Source organism: Brassica napus, chromosome C5 (genome assembly GCF_020379485.1).
Source record: "Brassica napus cultivar Da-Ae chromosome C5, Da-Ae, whole genome shotgun sequence".
Classification (NCBI taxonomy): Eukaryota; Viridiplantae; Streptophyta; class Magnoliopsida; order Brassicales; family Brassicaceae; genus Brassica; species Brassica napus.
This window is the reverse complement of record NC_063448.1, coordinates 56,344,770-56,366,178: the sequence shown is the minus strand read 5'-3', so window position 1 is coordinate 56,366,178 and position 21,409 is coordinate 56,344,770. Positions and strand designations below refer to the sequence as shown.

General features: G+C 32.0%; 6 protein-coding genes across 6 annotated transcripts; 3 read left to right on the top strand and 3 right to left on the bottom strand.

Annotated features, from left to right (window-relative positions):
• Window positions 1–3,869: 3,869 nt before the first annotated feature.
• Window positions 3,870–5,595, bottom strand: LOC125587596 (mitochondrial outer membrane protein porin 1-like). Its single transcript, XM_048758367.1, has 6 exons — window positions 5,461–5,595; window positions 5,265–5,332; window positions 4,952–5,062; window positions 4,799–4,885; window positions 4,511–4,719; window positions 3,870–4,419 (listed from the first exon to the last, which is right to left on the bottom strand). Exons 1-6 carry the CDS (start codon window positions 5,507–5,509, stop codon window positions 4,113–4,115), a joined length of 831 nt encoding a protein of 276 aa, XP_048614324.1. The 5' UTR covers window positions 5,510–5,595; the 3' UTR covers window positions 3,870–4,112.
• Window positions 5,596–8,115: 2,520 nt separating this feature from the next.
• Window positions 8,116–8,703, bottom strand: LOC125587595. Its single transcript, XM_048758366.1, has one exon. The coding sequence runs from the start codon at window positions 8,666–8,668 to the stop codon at window positions 8,186–8,188; it is 483 nt and encodes a 160-aa protein (XP_048614323.1). The 5' UTR covers window positions 8,669–8,703; the 3' UTR covers window positions 8,116–8,185.
• A 277-nt stretch (window positions 8,704–8,980) lies between these two features.
• On the top strand, window positions 8,981–9,544 carry LOC125587594. Its single transcript, XM_048758365.1, has one exon. It carries the CDS (start codon window positions 9,066–9,068, stop codon window positions 9,456–9,458), a length of 393 nt encoding a protein of 130 aa, XP_048614322.1. The 5' UTR covers window positions 8,981–9,065; the 3' UTR covers window positions 9,459–9,544.
• Window positions 9,545–12,125: 2,581 nt separating this feature from the next.
• Window positions 12,126–12,793, top strand: LOC125587593. The gene has a single exon (XM_048758364.1). The coding sequence runs from the start codon at window positions 12,170–12,172 to the stop codon at window positions 12,545–12,547; it is 378 nt and encodes a 125-aa protein (XP_048614321.1). The 5' UTR covers window positions 12,126–12,169; the 3' UTR covers window positions 12,548–12,793.
• Window positions 12,794–14,901: 2,108 nt separating this feature from the next.
• On the bottom strand, window positions 14,902–17,379 carry LOC106345707 (homeobox-leucine zipper protein ATHB-20). Its single transcript, XM_013784874.3, has 3 exons — window positions 17,008–17,379; window positions 16,544–16,929; window positions 14,902–15,482 (listed from the first exon to the last, which is right to left on the bottom strand). Exons 1-3 carry the CDS (start codon window positions 17,102–17,104, stop codon window positions 15,132–15,134), a joined length of 834 nt encoding a protein of 277 aa, XP_013640328.2. The 5' UTR covers window positions 17,105–17,379; the 3' UTR covers window positions 14,902–15,131.
• Window positions 17,380–17,581: 202 nt separating this feature from the next.
• LOC125587592 (pyruvate, phosphate dikinase regulatory protein 2-like) lies at window positions 17,582–19,611 on the top strand. Its single transcript, XM_048758363.1, has 3 exons — window positions 17,582–18,350; window positions 18,644–19,283; window positions 19,364–19,611. Exons 1-3 carry the CDS (start codon window positions 17,961–17,963, stop codon window positions 19,468–19,470), a joined length of 1,137 nt encoding a protein of 378 aa, XP_048614320.1. The 5' UTR covers window positions 17,582–17,960; the 3' UTR covers window positions 19,471–19,611.
• Window positions 19,612–21,409: the final 1,798 nt, after the last annotated feature.

Sequence of the window (21,409 nt, the reverse complement as noted above, 5' to 3'; positions counted from 1 at the left end):
CTAAACAAAATTGAACGATGCTCATGTACCATGAAATATAGTTTAACATACATTAATACAAATATAGAATGTGGTTAGAAATTTTAAAACAACAAAAAAAAAGATTATAGATTTCAGTATATAAAACATTTACCAAAAACTCAATATTTTTCGTAGGGGTTAGTTAACACATATAATTTGAGAAGATTTCGAAAAATATGAAAATATTGTTTTAATGCATAGCTGCATCCTGAACTAACATATGATAATTTTCAAATAGGTTTGGAGCCTTCTTTGTCTCCGTTTTCAAGAAATTAGCGATTTTATAGTGGTTAATCTATCGATCTAGGGTGTATTATAAAGTTTTACTAAATTAATTGATAAATAAATTGTAACGATTCCCATATACCATGACAGAGAGTTTAACATACATTAATACAAATGTAGAATGTGGTTAGAAATTTTAAAACAACAGTAAAAAGTATAACCTTCAGTATATAGAGCGTTTAACCTAAATCCCAATATTTTCGTAGCGGGTTTAACACATAGATTTTGAGAAAAATTAAAAAAATATAACAATATTACTTTAATGCATAGTTGCCTCCTGTACTAATATATGATGATGGTCAAAGATGTTTGGAACCTTTGTTGTCTCAATTTCTCTAGAGAATAGCGATTTTATAATGGTTAGTCCACTAATATTGGGAGTATAAGAAGTTTTACTAAATTAATTGATAAAAAAATTATAACGATTCCTATATACCACGAAAAAGAGTTTAACATAAATTAATACAAATATTGAATGTAGTTATAAGTTTTAAAACAACAAAAAATGATTATAGATTTCAGTATATAAAACATTTACCAAAAACTCAATATTTTTCGTAGGGGTTAGTTAACACATATAATTTGAGAAAATTTCAAAAATTGTGAAAATATTGTTTCAATGCTTTGTTGCATCCTTCACTAACAGACGATGAAGTTCAAATAGGTTTGGAGCCCACTTTATCTCCGTTTTCCAAGAAATTAGCGATTTTATAGTGGTTATTCCACCGATTTAGGGAGTATTATAATGTTTTACTAAATTAATTGATAAAAAAATTATAACGATTCTCATATTCCATAAAAGAGAGTTTAATATAAATTAATACAAATATAGAATGTGGTTAGAAAATTTAAAACAACAGTAAAAATATAAGCTTCAGTATATAGAGCGTTTAGCGTAAAACTCAATATTTTCGTAGGGGGTTTTTGAGAAAATTTCAATAAATATATAAATATTTCTTTAATGCATAGTTTTCTCATGTACTCATATCTGATGATGGTCAAAGAGGTTTGAAACCTTTGTTGTCTCTATTTCTCTAGAGAATTGTGATTTTATAATAGTTAGTCCACTAATTTAGGGAGTATCTGAAGTTTTACTAAATTAATTTTTAAAACAAAATTGAACGATGCTCGTGTAGCATGAAATAGAGTTTAGTATACATTAATACAAATGTAGAATGCGGTTAGAAATTTTAAAACAACACTAAAGATTATAGGTTTCAGTATATAAAGCATTTACAAAAACCTCAATATTTTTCGTAGGGGTTAACACATAGATTTTGAGAAAATTTCAAAAGATATGATAAAATATTTTTTTAATGCATAGCTGCATACTGCACTAACATATGATAATTTTAAAATAGGTTTGGAGCCTTCTTTGTCTCCGTTTTCAAGAAATTAGTGATTTTATAGCAGTTATTCCACCGATTTATGGAGTATTATAAAGTTTTACTAAATTAATTGATAAAAAAAAATTTATGATTTCCATATACCACGAAAGAGAGTTTAATATACATTAATACAAATGTAGAATGTGGTTAAAAAATTTAAAACAACACTAAAAAGTATATGCTTCAGTATATAGAGCGTTTAACGTAAAACTCAATATTTTCGTAGGGGTTAATCCATAGATTTTGAGAAAAATTCAAAAAATATAACAATATTGCTTTAATTCGTAGTTGCCTCATGTACTAATATACGATGATGGTCAAAGAGGTTTGGAACCTTTGTTGTCTCCATTTCTCCAGAGAATAGCGATTTTGTAATGGTTAGTCCACTCATTTATGGAGTATAAGAAGTTTTACTAAATTAATTTCTAAAAATAATTGAACGATGCTCATGTACCATGAAATAGAGTTTAGCATACATTAATAAAAATGTAGAATGTGGTTAGAAATTTTAAAACAACAATAAATATTATAGGTTTCAGTATATAAAGCGTTTACCAAAAACTCAATATTTTTCGTACACATAGATTATGAGAAAATTTTGAAAAATATGACAATATTGTTTTAATGCATAATTGCATCATGCACTAACATATGATGATGTTCAAATAGGTTTGGAGCCTTCTTTGTCTCCGTTTTTCAAGAAATTAGCAATTTTATAGTGGTTATTCTATCGATTTAGAGAGTATTATAAAGTTTTACTAAATTAATTGATTAAAAAATTAAAAAGATTCTCATATACCACGAAAGAGAGTTTAACATACATTAATACAAATGTAAAATGTGGTTAGAAATTTTAAAACAACACTAAAAAGTTTAGGCTTCAGTATATAGAGTGTTTAACGTAAAACTCAATGTTTTCTTAGATTTTGAGAAATTTTCGAAAAATATGAAAATATTGTATTAATGCATAGTGACATCTTGCACTATCATATGATGATGTTCAAAGAGGTTTGGAGCCTTTGTTGTCTCAGTTTTTCAAGAAAATAGCGATTTTATAGTGGTTATTCCATCGATTTATCGAGTATTATTAAGTTTTACTAAATTAATTGATAAAAAAATTATAACGATTCCCATAAACCATGAAAGAGAGTTTAACATACATTAATAGAAATATAGAATATGGTTAGAAATTTTAAAGCAACACTAAAAAGTTTAGGCTTCAGTATATATAGCGTTTAAAGTAAAACTCAATATTTTGTATGGGTTTATACATAGATTTTGAAAAAATTCAAAAATATAGCAATATTGTTTTAATACATAGTTGCATCCTAAACTAACATATGATGATGGTCGAAGAGGTTTTGAACCTTTGTTGTCTATATTTCAGTAGAAAATAGCGATTTTATAATGGTTAGTCCATTGATTTAGGGATTATATGAAGTTTTACTAAATTAATTGATTAAAAAACTAGAAAGATGTCCATGTTCCATGAAAGAGAACTAAAATACATTAATACAAATCGAACTAAAATACATTAATACAAATGTAGCATGTGATTAGAAATTTTAAAACACCACTAAAGATTATAGGCTTGAATATATAGAGTATTTACCGAAAAACTTAATATTTTTGTAGGAGGGGTTAACACATAGATTTTGAGAAAATTCAAAAAATATGACAATATTATTGTTATCATCATACACTAACATATTATGATGTTCAAGGAGGTTTGGAACCTTTGTTGTCTCCGTTTCTCTAGGAAAATAGAGATTTTATAGTGGCTAGTCTACTGATTTAGGAAGTGTTATGAAGTTTTACTAAATTAACTGATAAAAAATTAGAACGATTTCAATCTATCGTGAAAGAGAGTTTAACATACATTAATATAAGAGAGTTTAACATACATTAATACAAATGTAGAATGTGATTAAAAATTTTAAAACAAAACTAAAAAGTGTAGGCTTTAGTATACGTTATAATTACTTCTGTGATTTTTGAATATATTATTTTTTAAACTCTTTTCGCAGCTTAACTTTTTTTCGGTGATTCAATAAACATATTATTCAACTCTTAGAATTTTTCTCTTGCCCACTTACCTAACCAAAGCACAATCGAATATCCAATTTCATATTCATACTTTTTTCGTATAATGTTAAGCTCATAGGACCAAAAAGATCACGAAAACAAATTCAAATGCATAGGGAAGAAAGAGTAAGGGAAAGGATCTCTAATGTTTCATCATATCACCAAGAAAGACGATAATTTTTCAACCTTATTATTCTCTACAAATCCGACAAGAAAATGAGAAAAAGATCTGAGCAGTGGCCATTAAAACCACCGAACCATGCGGAGGAAAACAGAACCACGTTGGAAAAGAGTTGAAATGCTATGCTTGGATTCATCATCTGTTGCTCATTCTCAAGGCTTGAGAGAGAGGGCCAAACCAACCTTAGCATTCTTGTCAATAGCCTTGGTGTCAACTTCTCCTGAGATAGTGAAGAAGGACCTGGGTGTCCACTGGTGTTGAATGAGTGCATTGGCTATCCCCGCACTGTTCACGCGTGCCTTCACGGTGGTCAAGGGGTCAAGTGAATGCTGCGTTCCCACGGTTATGGTGTTGACATTGGTAGAAAACTTGTGGTTCACTTCAGCTCCCACAGCGGTGTTGAACAGCGGGTTAACAATGTGGTAGTATGATGCGTTGACAGAATCTCCTTTGTCATTCCTAAAACGGACAAGGAAAAGCCAAAGATATCTTTTTTATCGAAATTGATCAAGAAGGAAGGACCCATATTTTCTGACAGGAATTGACTTACAGGGTAAGGGAGGCAATGAGATCATCCTTGGTGAAGTTGACACCAGCGTTGATCTTGGTGAAATTGCCAGATTTGGTGTCGAAGGAAACGTCAGTACCAAGGGCCAACACATTGGTTCCCACTACACCAGAGAAGTTGACAGTGGGGTTTTGAGTCAATCCCATGCTCGTGCTGATACCGGCATATTCATGCAAGTACTGAAGCTCAATCTGATTGACACCATTATTAAGTTAAGGAAGCCAGATGATAAACAATACAGATAATATGGTTGAAAAGAGAATAATATACCTTGCCAGAGTTTTGGTCAGGGGCCCTGAAGCTGAAGATGGACTTCAATCCAGGTGCAGCCTCATCAACCGTAGCAGTGATCAAAACCTGACACATAGGTGTTGGGGTGAATAGATAAGATAAATCTGATAAAAGGAAGGAATATACACTTACGGTACTGTCAGTGGAAACTTTGAGATCGGTAGTGATGTTTTTTTGCTTGAGTTGGAGAGAAACATCTCCCAGCAGTGAGTCACCTTTCTTGGTTCCAGTTGATGTGATGGCCTAAGAGATTGTAACAGGTAAAGAAGGCTTATGAGTAACAATGAGATGTACAGAATAGACTACTGCAATGCAATCTTAGAAGTGAACTTAACAAAAGCTAATTGAATAGAACAAAACAAAAAAGTAGAGAAGACCTCAACATATTCCATATTATCATCACTCATCAGTAAGAGATAATGAAGAGAGTTGAAGTGAAACTTACAACACCGGCAGGAGAGTGAGTAGTGATACTCAATTTCTGGTCGCTGTTGTGGTCCTTGTACAAAAGATCTGTCACCAAAAACCAAAACAAAAGAAACATGAGAGAGAGACCCAAACATCAATTCGAATCTCCTTCAAATTGAATACGAGAATGCACATATCTCCATTTTGATCGGAAAGAGAGATAGTGGTTTTACCTCTGGCTTTTTTGCCGATGTCAGTGTAGCGACCTGGTCCTTTCCCCATTTTTTTCCTCTTCCTAAAACACACAAAATGACTAAACCTCTGCTTCTATAAGAAAACCCTAATTTTTATTCATTTTTCGGGCTAAATTTTATGAGCCGTAGGATCTTCACTCGCTCTTTCAGTTTTCCTCATCCACAGCCGTCCAACGAAACTAGTCATTTTCTTTTCTTCTCTATTTATTACGGCGTCGTTTAGCACTTAATCATTTTTTATTCTTCATTTTCCTTCGAATCAGGGAACGGTCCGATGGCATATTCCATCTGGCTTTCTAGTTTGGACCTCTCTTTGGCCCATTCAATTGTCGATTTTCAATTTCACTTCTGATTTGTAATACACTCTCGATTCTATTCTAGTAAATTCGTGAGTACATAATATATAATACATCAGTTTCAATTCTAATTTGTATCACATCCTATAAAATAATCATATATCGAGTTATACCGGATCGATTCAGATAATTTAATTTAAAATCTTAACTTTAATTTCTTTTAAAAAAAGAGCATAAGAAATATATATTTATTTATATAGAATTGGATATATAAGGTTCTTATTTAAATTTTAAATATTTATCTTTAGATATCATATCAAAATAAATATGAAATTGAATATTTTAAATACATACGTATGTTTCTGATATTTCTATTGCATACTAATTTCGATATTCAGATCGGTTTCTTTGGATATTATTTTGGGTTTTTGGGTTTTTTTTTATTTTTTTTAATTATTCGTTTGAGTTCGGTTAATAACACTTCAGGTTCGGATATATTTTGTAATACCCTACAAGACTCATTCGAGTATTTTTAACATTTCAAATTGGATACGGATCAGGTTTTTGGGTTCGAATTCGAGTTCAGTTCAAATTTAGGGTTTCAGATATTATGCCCATGCCTAATGACAACCATGGATGATAAAAAAATATATCGCTATATTATTTTACTAGATTCTGACCCGTCTTTTGAAGGACGGGTATATTTTTTGTTTTAACTTTTTTTTTTTTAATCTTTTAAAAAAGAATAATTTTCACATTTGTATTTTTTTTTATAATCATATTTGTGTTTTTCTTTGTAATCATATTTGTGTATAAATATTAATCAAAGTTTATTTATAAAATAATTGCAATTTAAAAGTTGATTCGGCATACATTTGGTTCTTTGTAATCATATATCTATATACCCATTTTTTTATAATCATAAATCATATTAGTCTGTTTTAGATCTTGACCCGCATGTATAATGTTGGTTTGTAGTTTTTTGTTTTATATGTTTCTATAAATATGTAACATTTTTCTGTATTTTTTCTTATATGTTAAAAATATAATTTAACGTATGGTTATTCTAACATAGTGGTTAGTGTATATTTATAGAAAACGTAAGGTTATATAATGTATATTAAGGTAGGGTTAGTTTTTTTTACTTGTTGATAACTGCTCTAATGGTATTGTTTAAATAGAATATAGTTATTATATAAAGAGAATAATAAGATGTTTCTTAAATAAAGTGAATAATAGTTGGACATAATATGTATCTATAGGCTATGATTATGTCATAATATAATAGATGATTTAATTTTTTGTTTTAAGTTAAACTAATTTTTTGAAGATTTGAGATAATTCAGACCCGCATTATGGCTTTGTTGATTTAACCATTTATTATTTTAACCTGATTTTATTTTGGTGGTTTAATTTAATAAATCAACAGAATAATCCTGAAAAATTGTAATCATCAATTAAAACTTATATTTAAAAATATCATATATTTTATTTTTATTATATAAATCATGATTGAAATAATACTTAGTTAGTAAATATTTTGGTTCAATCTGTTGATGAAAATTTTAATGAAATTTTTAATATGTTACAAAATTTTAGTGATTTAACCCATATTCATGTATTACGTTGAAGTAATGTTAAAACTCAACATTTTTTGGATCTGTATTGTAATAAACTGAGATTTTTTCCAAATTTATTCAAATGGTATATGTAGATCTTAATTTAAAGATTAATAGTCTCTACAAAAGTATATAATCAATACTATTAAATTTATATCAAATGCATGGTAAGTATTATAAATATACCTATATAATTTGATTAGAAACGTATTGAAATTGACATTAGGAATCTAAATGTTTTGCTTTTATATTTTCTGAAGGTAAAAATATTTAGTGAAACATGTTAAAGTGATTGAACTTTTTAAAACTCATTTATGAAATCCTCACACAAACCATATTCTTATTCAAAAAGGGATGTATTGATACAATTAACATTATACTGTGAGTAATATGAGGTACATTGTAAAGTATTGCATCAGTACTATTATAAAATAAAGGATATGAATGGTATATGATAAAGGATGAAATGATGTTTGACCATAACAACAAAATTGTATGTGGTTGGTTAAAAAAACAAAATAGTGTAGGTCCCGCAAAAATTGTATAGTGGATTATTAACCGTATAATGGAAAGTGATTAATAAGTTACTAAATGAACCCAACTTTTATCAATCGGTCATGATTGTGTTTTAATAGCATTGATTTTTACTAATTTGACCAAATACAACGTTCTTACAAAACACAAAACAAAACAGTGTAATTACTAATTACAAAAAGTTCTAACGTAACAAATAATTGATATATAGACGCGATTTTTCTCTTTTGAATATCATAAAAGTCAACCCTCCCTCTAAGTTTTCTTCAACAGCTTAATAATGCGTTTTATGTTAGACATAAACTCTTTCTCCTTCTCTGGAACCACCGAATGATATGCATTCTCCTTCCATGCTCTGTAGAAAAACGATTCTTTCTCTACAAATATCGTAGCTTTGTTTGCATTGCACGTTCCGTTCTTGAGTGTATCCGACATTTCGTTAAGTAGCGTTTCAGATTTCATCAAAGAACTCAACTCCTCTTTCATATCATCTTTTGATTCCTTCTTCAACGTTTTCAACTCTCCCAGCAATTTCTTTGCATTCTCAATCTCTTTTGTAAGTTTATCGTTCAAGAGTTCTTTTTCTTCTTCTCCTTTTAATGTTGTCAACGTTTCGGGCTTTACATCGCGGAGTTTCACTAGCTTTACGTCTCTCGCTGCAGCCTCTTCGATGTTGCATATCAATGCGATGACTAGGGTCACGACAAGACCATACAGTATTAAAGACTTCGTTGCCATATTGTATAGATTCAAATTAATGCAAATCTTCTAGCGTCATATATATGAGAGGATTGAAACTTCTTTTCGTGGTTGCCTTTAATTACACGGAAAAATGTTGTCTAAAAGTAGAAGGTTTTTTTTGCATGTCTAACAGTAGAAGGAAAAATTAGCAAAAAAAAACAAATTGAGACATTTATGGCTCTATACTAATATGAGTATGACCTAGTCAATACAATACGTTGACCATCAATTTAAGGTTATATATGTACATACTATTATTAGTCACAGATAGTAGTATAAAATACCTTAAAATATAGATGGCAATATCTCACATCTCTACTCACCTCTTTTCCTTTAACAAACTATTTGAATATAATTTCAAATTTAATTGTTAAGGGAAAACTGAGCTCTAATCATGACAAAGATCTCCTTATTGCTTTTCGTCATGGCCCTTCTTGCCTCTCTCCACGCTTATGAAGCTCACCGCATGGTAAAATTCGATGAAGCAATTGAAAGGGACTTGCACAAAGCCGAGGCCCTCATCGAGGAAGACTTAAAGGCCACGCAAACGAGCATTCAAGGTTTGACATCTGAGATGAAAACCTTGAGCAAATCTGAAGAGGTGTTAAATCAACTTGGAAAAGACTACAAAAAGGATATGGATGTAGCTCCTTATGGAAAGAAACTCAGAACATTCAGCAGGGCAGCAAAAAATGTCACGAAAGCACCACCTGCTAAAAACAAGAAACCTGCATCCGTGATCCAAACGATCTTGAAGGATTTTGGGCTAAACGGAGGGAGGGAATGACAAAAATAATAATAATTAGGGTTTGATTAATGTTTTTGAGTGAGTTTAAAGAGGTCTGAACTTGTTCATGGAGTTTAGCTTAACAAGTGAGGAGCAAATAAATACCCCACATAGTATATACGTTACGTTGCTATCATTTTGTAATTAATACGATTAAATGAACTACTTATGATATCAAAATATGTTTCTATGCGATTTTTCTTCTTTTTTTTTTATAGCAGCTTGCTACTGGATTATAACTCAATTAACTGTTTTTGGATACAAAGTTTGAGATAATATTTATAAAATACTAATGATGAACCACATTAGTTTACAAAACGGTGAAACGTTTTCTCAAATATAGATGACAAATTGATAGAATGTGGCTTAATATATATAGTTACAGATAAATGATTTAGGGGTTAATATATCCACTAACATAATCATGTGATTTTCAACATTATTTCTAATATTATTATTGTCATAGGAGATGTTCTACATCAGACGTTGTCACTAATGCTAAAATATATGTCCTCTGTTTATAAAAGATAAAAGGGATAAAAATTGTAAAAAAAAATATTTTTTTGAAAAGATATATAGAGATAAGGACCAATTTTCGAGAGTTATCCCGAAAATGGATGATCATTGGGTCACCAATTTGCATGGATTCTATAGTATATTTGGAAATGCAGGAATAATAAAGTATTTAATAATATTGATATAGACCCCAGGGATACTCTTAATTTGGCAGAGGTTGAATCCACTCTATGGGCGGAAGCACAAACTCTGCATACAAAGGTGGTACCAAACATAGAAGTGGAGAATTTACCATCAATTCCAGGACGATGGTGTTTTGTGGATGCATCCTGGAAAGAATGTGACCCAATGGCCGGACAAGGTTGGTATAGCAATTTAGAAGGTTTTGACGATTTGATGGGTGCAAGGAATGTTAGGGCTCTTCTGTCTCCCCTTCACGCGGAGATGGAAGCACTACTTTGGGCTATGGAATGTATGCGAAACTTACGTCAATTTCAGGTCACATTTGCAACGGATTATTCCCAATTGGTGAAGATGGTTTCGGAACCAAAGGAATGACCAGCTTTTGAAGCTTACTTGGAAGATCTCAAGATTTTGAAGGATAGTTTTCACAGCTCACAGATCATTCATATCTCGCGGACGCAAAATAAAAAGACGGATAGCCTAGCACGGGGTGCCAGGAGACAACTGTCTTTCGTTGTCCATATGGATGCGGAGCAACCTTTTTGGTTTTCATAGCCTACATGAGTCTCTTTGTTGTTGTCAAAAAAAAAATATATATATATATATATATAGATAAGGACATTAGTTATAGATAACGATAATTTCCATATTGTAGTTATCGATCTTTACATATTGTCCTTCGTATTAGGGTTCTATTACTTGTATATAAAAGGCTACCTTGTACATGAATAAGAGACACGCTTTCACATTATTTCAAGATACATGTTTTTACATTGAATATATAACTTTTATTAGCTAATAATGATAAATTGTAAATTGCAAACAAATAATTAGTTATTCAAATACTATTGGTTTAACATTATGAAAAATAGCTGAACATAAAAATAGTACATTTATAATCAACTTTTAATATAGTTTATTATTATGTATGAAACACAAAAGCATTCATTATTTTGAAACAGATAAAGAGTACAAAACAACATCTTCCTTCCATTTCATAATAAGTTTGAATTCCACCTTTTCTTTTCTACATTTCATTCAGGAGTATAGAACCTTGTTATTTAGGCAAAGATCCGCTAATAGAAATGACTTTCCCTGATGTTTTATCATTTTTGTTTCGTAAAATGTGGTTTGTATTCTAGCACACAGATTTTTACAACAAAGTTTTAATTTCTCTATTACTTTAACATATTAACTAGAGATATAAAATTGTGCAATGCACTAATAAAATACAGTCAAATTTCCAATACTTTTCTTAGTATGTATGGAAATAACTTACCATAAACATGTTGACTAATATTTTAGTTCGGAACACTGAATTTTGGATAGCAAAGTGCTTATAGCATACTTTTGATGCAATTGTATAGGACTTTGTAGTATATCATGGTCCTTATAAACCTTAAAATTGAGGACCATGATATATTATTGGGTATGTTTTAATTTATATTGTTTCGCTTCCCAAATGCTACCCATAAGCTTAAAATGTTTTCTTAAATAATTTTCTTAGCATAAAACTCTTCTACATTAAAGTGAGTACATATTATCTTAATTTACATTTAAACATTATAAAAATTAGTTATAATTTTTTTTTAATTTGAGCAGTCTAGGTCGAGATCTCTGAAAATGGCTCCGATGTATTATCTATCAATACATATTTTTTTAACAAATATTTTCTTATGTGAGTGATTGTGGTGAGTTATGTTGGCTCATAGCTAAACGTTACACGAAAATTTTATATATAGGAATCTTATTTCGGGAATTTTCCATAATGAAAATTAGAAGGTTAGAACTTCGAAATTGGAAGGTTTTAAATAAGATGACTATTAAAAAAATTGCGAATTTTATGGGTGGCCAAACAAAACTAATTAACGAAGTCAATACCATTCGCTGACCATCAAAACAAGGTTGCTATTTTTACGTACATGTAAGCTATAGATTCTTTAAGAAATGAACACAGTAAAATATAGTTTGATCTAAATCAAATTACGTTGAGGGAAAATTAATCGTTTAACATGGCAAAAATCTCATTTGTAATTCTCGTTGTGGCCCTCATTGCCTTTCTACGTGTCTCTGAGGCTCAATCTTCGAAAGATCGCGACGAAAAAAAAATTGAAAATGACCTGCATGAAGCAAAGGACTTGATCGAAGAGGACTTGAAGGAAAAGGAAAAGAACATCAAGAGCTTGGAAGACGAGGTGAATATGTTAACCAAATCTGAGAAGATGTTGAATGACATCGGAGAAGCTCACAAAAAAGGTGAGAGTCTAGAACCTTACGGGAAAAAGCTCAAGAAATTCAACAGGAAGGTCAAGCAGGCACCAAAGGCAAAGAGAGGATCCGTAGTTCAAAACATTTTGAAGGATTTGGGATTAAACGGAGGGAGAAACTGAAACAATAACTAGGGTTTGATGGATGTTTTGATGCGTTTAGGAAGTTTCAAATTGGCTTTGCAAATGAGATGAGCAAATATCTTTCCCATTGTATATATTTATTTAACTACATCAACTGAATAATAAATCAATTGTAATACAATTTAATGTATTACTTATATTATCTATCTTTGTGCTACTATTTTGTAAAAATTTTAATATATTTTGTTAATAATTAGTTATTAATATATACATTGTAATATTATTACTTATATAGTATCTAATCTGTATGTGTGCTATATTTAGTTATTAATACATTGTAATAGTTAAACTGAAAGTCTGATATAGTATATATAATTTTTATAAGTTATTTTATAAATTCACACATTGTAGCATGTGTGAATTTCGTAAGAAAAAAAATTACATGTATTGTGTACTGAAAAATCTGAAGTTTTAGCTTATTGATCGTTGTAAAATACATATGTTATCAATTTGACCACTATGAAATAGTTTTCTCTGTTGCACAAAAAAAAAGAAATAGTTTTCTCCCTCAGCCATTGGCTCGTATGAGATAAAAAATGGTCTCTTATGTCGATTCCGTAAAACAGAAAAGGAGACAATGATAAGTCGATAACTCTTTTAGGCCTGCGCATTTTACCCGAACTTGAAGACCCGACTCGAAACCGATTCGAAAAATCCTGGTTCGGGTAGGAACCGAACCGATCTTTTTATCCTATTGGATTTTGTCGTGGAGGACCCGCGGGTCTTGGACCCGACCCGAACCCGAGACTTGAGTGGGGTATCCGAAAACTCAAAAATTTTAGTATATATTACGGGGTATATATATAGGTATTTTAGTATATTTTTGGTATTACGGGTATTAATTTAAGTTTCAGATTTGAGTTTTCGGGTATAGTTTTGGATTTCGGATAAAAAATTAGATTTTCAAAAATATAATTTCGATAATCAGATAAAATTTTGGGTATTTTTCATGTCTTCGAGTCAGATTTTAGATAAAATTTATCATATTTTTTGAGTATTTAAATATTTTCAGGTATTTTTGTGTTTTTGGGTATTTTTTTGGGCCGGACCTGACAGGACCCGAACCGAACTCGAATCAAAACCGGACCGAATCCGAACCGCAAACTCTAATTACCCTATCGGTCCAACTATCTAGGACCCAAACGACCCGGATCCGACAGGACCCGAACCGACAAATTCTAATTACTCTACTGGGGTCTAAATATCTAAGATCCGAAAGACCCGGATCCGGACTCGACCCGGCCCGAACCCGACCTTAGAACCCGAATGTCCGAGCCTGTCTCTTTACTTCTTTAGCTTTATTAGTAGATAAAGTTTACTATTAAAAATTAATAAAGATTCTTCTCAAAGAGAAAGCACCCAAAAAAAGAGAGAACTGATCTTTCTAGTTCTTGTTTTATTCTGTTTGGTTTGTTCTTCTTCGTGTGTTTGGAACGTGTGCTTCCACAGTAGCCTTTCTTCCTATCTTCGGTCCTACTTATTATATTTTTTGTTGTTGCATGAATAATGTAAATATTTGAAGAATGTAAGATCCGTCGGATACCACTGTCGGATAGAAATTTGAACCAACAAAGAATAAATGGTCTCTGGAGAAGAAGAAGGTCATTTTACGTTTTGAGCGCGAACTGATCATGATCATTTGGTTCATATATATAGATACAACTATTAAGTATGTGACGCATGGCATTATAACGATTTAGACACATGAGTGTGTTCAGTAGTTTTGTAATAGTCAGCCTAGATTGTAATTCAGCGACAATTCGTTGTTTTAGACTGAACTTGCAAAATATTAAAAATTTAAAACTTACAAAGATAATAAACAAATAAAAATTATAATAAAATATCCTTACATACAATATAAGTCATGGATCATGTTACCTAACTGACAGAGCTGGAATCCCACTCGAGGTCACATGCATATGAATCTTTCTCACATGCATAGTATAAATTTTGCAATTATATTTATTATAAATTTATTTTAGTTCATGGTTTAGTCTCACCCAATTGGTTAGGGGAGAACTTTTTTCGGATTCAAGAGAGAGTGGTTTTGCTGTCTAATTTGGAACTTGACCACACACACAGACAATTGTCATGTTTAGACGACTTCAAACAGTTTCTTTGTATAAATGAAAGAAACGTAGTTTATATATCTTTGTCAAGTTTGGATAACATAAGAGTCATAGACGGTTGACAGAATAGTATAACCTTTTGCTCAATGTTAATGCAGTGCTTCTTACTTGGTCCAGTTTTTCGGTCACTAGCAAAAAAGTGTAAGATGATTTTTTGATTAGCTTCAAGTTGTAAATTCATGATCCGTATACAAGATGCTAAAAAAATAAAAATTAACTTCATTTATTAAATTATAACAACAACAAATGTTCCACTATACACCAATGATCTACAAACCCAAAACAAACAAAGTAAAAGCCAACTTAAATAAAAGATTAACAATGCTTCCAAATAGTCATATTCAAACAAGGGACGAATTGTTTCTTCTCGTGGTGATGATGATGATGATAATGCCATGGTGGTGATCCCCTCGAGCTATATATAAGATCATGAATCAATTGAATTGGTGGTGGTGGTGGTTGTAGTTTGGGTCAGACCATCCCCAGTAACCAGCCGAAGTCGTTTCATCAATCCCATTAAACATGTTACAGAAGCTCTCTTCTTGAACCATTTCATTATTCTGATGATGATGATCACCATGATGATCTTGATGATGTGTAGATGACGGAATCGATGAAGGGAAAAGGTTTTTGATCGTGTTCACATGTGTTGTGGTGGTCTCTCTAGGAATCTCCAGATTTATGTCTGAGCTATTTTCTGTGCTTCCATTGTTGCTCCATGAAGCTTCTGCTTCCCTCTTTATTATGCTTGCTTCATTATAATCTTTGTTCTTTAAAGACATTACCTTTAACCATCAAATCAAATGTTGAGTTTTAGAATTTAGACAAAATTAGTTCATTGATGCACATGTAGATCCGAAAAAGTTGTACTCCCTCTGTTCCTAAAAGATGTATGTTCTGGAAAAAAAATTTGTTTCAAAAAGATACATTTTTTACTTTTTCGATGTATGATTTTATGAAAAATTGTAAGTTTCAAAAAAATTAATGGTGTTTATTGAATTTCTATTGACTAAAAATTATGAAAAATTGTTATTCACAAAAAAACAATGCATATTTAATGAGTTTTTTTAATATATGTGAAAATTCTAGAATATGCATCTTTTAAAAACAGAGGGAGTATTCATTTGTCTTGATTTCATCACTATGTGACATTTAGGTAAGATCTATTTCAATATATTAAGAAAATGACCGAAATATATACTTATAAAGTAAGATACAAAACCTTCTTTCATAATGATTCGTAATTTCTGTAAGGCTATATAGAATTTAGATATTTACTTGAGCTATTTTTTCTGTAAAAAATTTGTAACTATTACTTTTAAAAATTAATAGAAACTATTTTGCGTTATATTTAATAAATATAGTATATATATAGTATTGTTCTCTTATCTGGTTAGCGGTTCCTTCACATGCCAGTGCTTGAAAGTCATATGGGAAAGTATTTAATTAATACATTGATCAACCAGAACCATTTGTTTAACAAACAAAACACTTACTGTCTTTTGACAAACATCTTATAGTGTTGGATCATGAGCCTAATAATAATCTATTGCATTTCATATAGAATTAGTCATGCACATTTAAACTGGATAAATTCATGAAGCAATCCAAGTAAAAAAAAGTGGTCAAAATTTGTATTAATTAAACTTAAAACATGTTTTCTCTAAAAGATTTCAAAAAGAAGAGAAAAACTTAAAACATGTTTTCTCTTAAACTTATGAGATACCAGATTCATTTTTACTTTATTAGTCTTGTAAAACCAAACAACCCAACCAATGTGAAGCCAAAAGTTTGAAAAAAAAACATTTTCTACATATAATTAGATAAATGCATATATGTTATATACCTCAGCAAGGAGTTTCTTGTTGTGGGCAAGAAGAGAATCATTGTCAGACTTAAGAGAATCAAACTGCTTCTTGAGTGAATCATAGTCTCTTTCGAGCTGTCTAGTCTTCCACCTAGCTCTCCTGTTTTGAAACCAGATCGCTATCTGCCTAGGTTGCATCCCCAGTGCTTTAGCTAGTTGTATCTTCCTCTCTGGATCCAGCTTGTTCCCAAGCTCGAAGCTCTTCTCTAATACCTTAACTTGCTCTAATGGCAGCCTCTTCTTCTTCTCTCCAAGCATCATATGCGACCCATCGTCTGATAAATTCTCCTCATCAACAGATTGATGAGGATCATCTCGCACGTTCGTTAACGACATAGATCTGTTCATCATGTAGTTTCCTCCTCCTATAAACACCAACAAGACAATAAAGTACTTATAAAATTTTATTATCTATCTATTAAGAGAGAGAGAGAGATAAGTACCATTGAAGGGATGAGGAGGAAGACAAGAAGGGAGCTGATCAGGGCTAATGTCTTCATGAAGTTGTTGGAACGTAAAACCATGCTGAGGAAATGCCATCTCAAATCTCGCTCCTGCGGCTGCGTATGTAGTTGGATCTAACACATGCAAATTAACTCCACCACTGGTGTATATATATATATGCTTATATATTGGATTGTGAACTTATAAGCTAGGAGTGTTCAAATGCTTATATATATTTTTCCTAATTGTATACATATATGGAAATCAAGAACAAATGAATCTGGAGTTTCTTGTGGATCTCATCAACCTCTCATATAAGAAGACAAATAGAGAGAGGAGAAACGGATCAAGTTAGGGAGTTTCTAGGACCCATCCTCTTTAAAAATAAATTAAGTTTATGATTATATTTAGAGCCCTTATATTTATTATTCTATATATATTCTATCTACTTCATGTATGTATAAACTCTTTAATCTTCTTAGCAAGGAAAATAATATTATTTCTTCAAAAAATATTTTAATAATTATGTGAAATTTGTCATACATGGAATAGCATTGATGTATCTCTCTCTAACCATGATTTCTTTATTCCAAGATATCTTTATATGGCTGAAATCCTCATATCAAACGAAGCCCAAAGATAATATACAAATCAATCGCTTCTTCCTCCACCACCCCCATGTGGGCCGCTGCTGCTGCACAACACTAGTTCGCTGCCACAAGCCCACAGATGACCAGACCAGAAACAGAGTAAGAACCATATTTGAAATAAGTTCATTCACGGAAGTAACGGTATAGATAGATAGATAGATGAGGAGAGTCACACGATTGAGAAGACAAGACCCGAGAGACACGGAGATGAAAGAGCACATAGTTACTTTGAAGAGAAAAGAGAGATAAATTTAGCTAGAAACGTTGAGGATAAATTTAGCTAGAAACGTAAACCGTCGACGATGAATTCACGAGGCCATCCCGAACCTGATTCCGAGTCTCCTCCGACTATACCGTCGAGTCCCCGGACACCGAGGATGAAGGTTAGTTCCAAACTGAATCGATGGTCCATGGGCCGAGCTTTACGTTCCGGTGCTGTTAAGATTGACCGTCAGACTCTTCGTACCGATAACAACGACAATCCTTGCCGTCAAGTGACGTCGGAAGAGGCTGATAGAAAGACGTCTGCTATCGAGGACGGTTTTAGAGATGACGTGGCGGGAAAGTCAATATATATGGTTTCAGACGGGACAGGGTGGACGGCAGAGCACTCCGTTAACGCCGCTTTGGGCCAATTCGAAGATCCATTGGTCAATCGTGGTTTTCCCGTTAACACCCATCTCTTCTCTTGGGTAATTACTATTAACACAAAGTTAATGATTTTTATTCGCTAACCAACAGGGTTGGGCTAGTGGCACTTCAAGGATTATCCCAATACAATGAAATCCGCACTTTGATTCCTGTTGCACCAGGGATTTACAAATGTTGACATCCTTGGAACTCACAGATTAGTCGGTTGATTTTGTTGGTTAATGAAAAAAAATGTTTTTTTATTGGCTGAGAGTTCTAATTATTGATCATAGGAGCAAAGGAAGACATGATATTTAAATATGAATTGTATGTTTTTTTTTTTGGGAATTGTTAGGTTGAGGATGAGGAGAAGCTAATAGAGATTATCAAGCAGGCGGCGAAGCAAAAGGCAATGTGTTTCTACACTTTAGCCAATCCTTCTATGTCCAAATCCGCTAAAGAAGCTTGTGATCTATTAGGCGTGCTCTCGGTTGATATCTTAGGACCAATCATCCAAGGCATTGCATCTCACTTGGGTGTTTCTCCGTCGGGTCTTACCCGTGGAGCTGCAGGTAGGGTCAAGACTCTCAACGATGCATACTTCAAAAGAATCGAAGCCATTGAGTTTACCATTAAGCAAGATGACGGGACTTTACCTGAGAACTTAGGCAAGGCTGATATCATTCTTGTCGGTGTTTCACGGACGGGAAAGACGCCGCTGTCTACTTATATTGCTCAGAAAGGGTATAAAGTCGCAAATGTACCGTTTGTGATGGGCGTAGAACCGCCCAAGACGCTTTTTGATGTTGAACCGAGAAAAGTTTTTGGGTTGAAGATTCAACTTGTGGTACTGCAAGCCATCAGGAGAACAAGAGCTAAAACGTTAGGTGTGGATACGGTAGGAGAGAACAGATACTCAGGCTTCGATCTTGTTCGGAAAGAACTTGATTTCGCGGCAAAGATCTATGCGAAAAACCCTGGATGGGCGGTCATAGGTAATTAACACACACTTTGAACACCATTCTGTAATTTTCTTCATTCAGTATCATTAGTTTATATTGCGCGGGGGTTGCAGATGTGACGAATAAAGCGATAGAAGAAACAGCAGCTGTGATTCTGCGGCTTTATCATGACGGTAGCGACAGTAGTACTTCTGTACCTTGTATCTCAAAACGCTTCTAAGCTCACGAGAATACAGTTTGGTACTATTTTAACTAATCAAACCTAGGCGCCTGTATTTTGTTTACTCAACTATTGTATTTAAAAAAAAAAACATTTTCATGTAAGAGGATGAAAAAGTAATAATTATGGATTTACTCTGAATTTCTTTTAGGTTTATATCCAAGAATTTTTGGCATGTGATTTACCATTTGTAGCAGAGTATGCCACTATTTATGTAAAACAAGGATAAGTAGTATCATCAGCAATTAGTTGAAAGGTTGCATACAACTTGAATATGTTATATCAGTGTTGACACAAGTTTTTGTATTCTTTCAGAAATTATTTTAGAGTTCTGTTTTGCCATCTACGTACGTTGATCTGGTAAACTACTTCTATTTGATAACGAAATTTTATTTATTGTTGCTAGTTTATATATATGTTCACCATCCACATGATTATAAGATATTAATACATGACTCACTCCACCTAACGATAGCTAAAACGTAGCGGTCAAATGATTGGAGGAACATGCAAATAAACATTATACGGGGATTGGGGGACCTATAATGCATGCATTTGCATGTGGGATCAAATAATTGGTGGCGAGATAACGTCCATGAATTAACATTTCATTGACAAATATTATTCTTGTATGCTTAATTGTTTGCGATAACGTCCAAGAATTAGAAAGTTCATTAACAAAGATTATATATTCTTAGTAAGATTAAAAATTAATTAAAGACTTTCAAGTGTCAGTATTAGGGGTGGGCGTTCGGGTACCAATTCGGGTTTGGTTCGGATCTATTAGGGTTTCGGGTTTTCGGGTTTAAAGATTTCAGCCCTATTCGGATATTTCTAAATTTCGGCTCGAGTTCGGTTCGGATCTTTACGGGTTCGGTTCGAGTTCGGATAATCCATTTAAATTATTTTTAAAATTTAACATTCATTATATCCTTAAATTTCTCAAAATCTATAAAACAAAATAATATATTACATATAAATTTGTATAATATATATCAAAATACCTAAAATTGACATATAAATTGGTTTGATTTGAATATTTGGATAGAAAATCAATAGATATTTCAAGTATTTTGTTGTTTTGAATATATTTTAGCTATTTTAGACATTTACTTTTGACTATTTATGTATATTTTCATGTATTTTAGACAACTTAAAAGTATCTTATATATTTTGGATGTTTTTAATATATATTAAATCTAAAAATAAGTAATATATTTAGATATATAAATCTATTTCGGTTACATTCAGGTACCCAAGATATTTCGGTTCGGGTCGGGTTCGGTTTCGGTTCTTTAGATACCAAAATTTTGAACCCGTTCGGATATTTAATCAATTTAGGTTCGGGTTTGGTACTACTTTTTCGGATCGGATTCGGTTCGGTTCGGTTCTTCGGATCCGGGTTCTTTGCCCAGCCCTAGTCAGTATACTACCTCCCCCGGCTAAATAGATTGATTATACAGTATATGTTTACATCGTGCGTCTCCTCGTCGCTAGTTAACATATTACTATTAGGTTATGAGTTAGACTTAATACAAAGCTGACATTGTTCTGGCTGTAACAATCAACTTGTGTTGATTTACAATTACCGATAGAATAGACATTTTAACACCGTGTAATTGGTGCAAATGAAGGGAAACTATTGATTTCATAAGCTTTTTTTTTCAAAAGCTACTAGAAGGCATAATACTTCATGTTCTATATGGTTCTTGTTGCTATGTCTATTTATGTTCACAGATATATTTTCATCTTTTTCTCTTGTAAGTTGGAAGTTTTCAGTAATGTGTAAGCATATTATTACTGATTACTATATATTTTCGTTCTGTAATATATTAATTTATTAGACATTATTTTAACTACATTCGAACAATGACTTACATATGACATTTACAATATATAAACCCAATTTGTGTTTATTGGGATTTTTAAAAAAAAATTA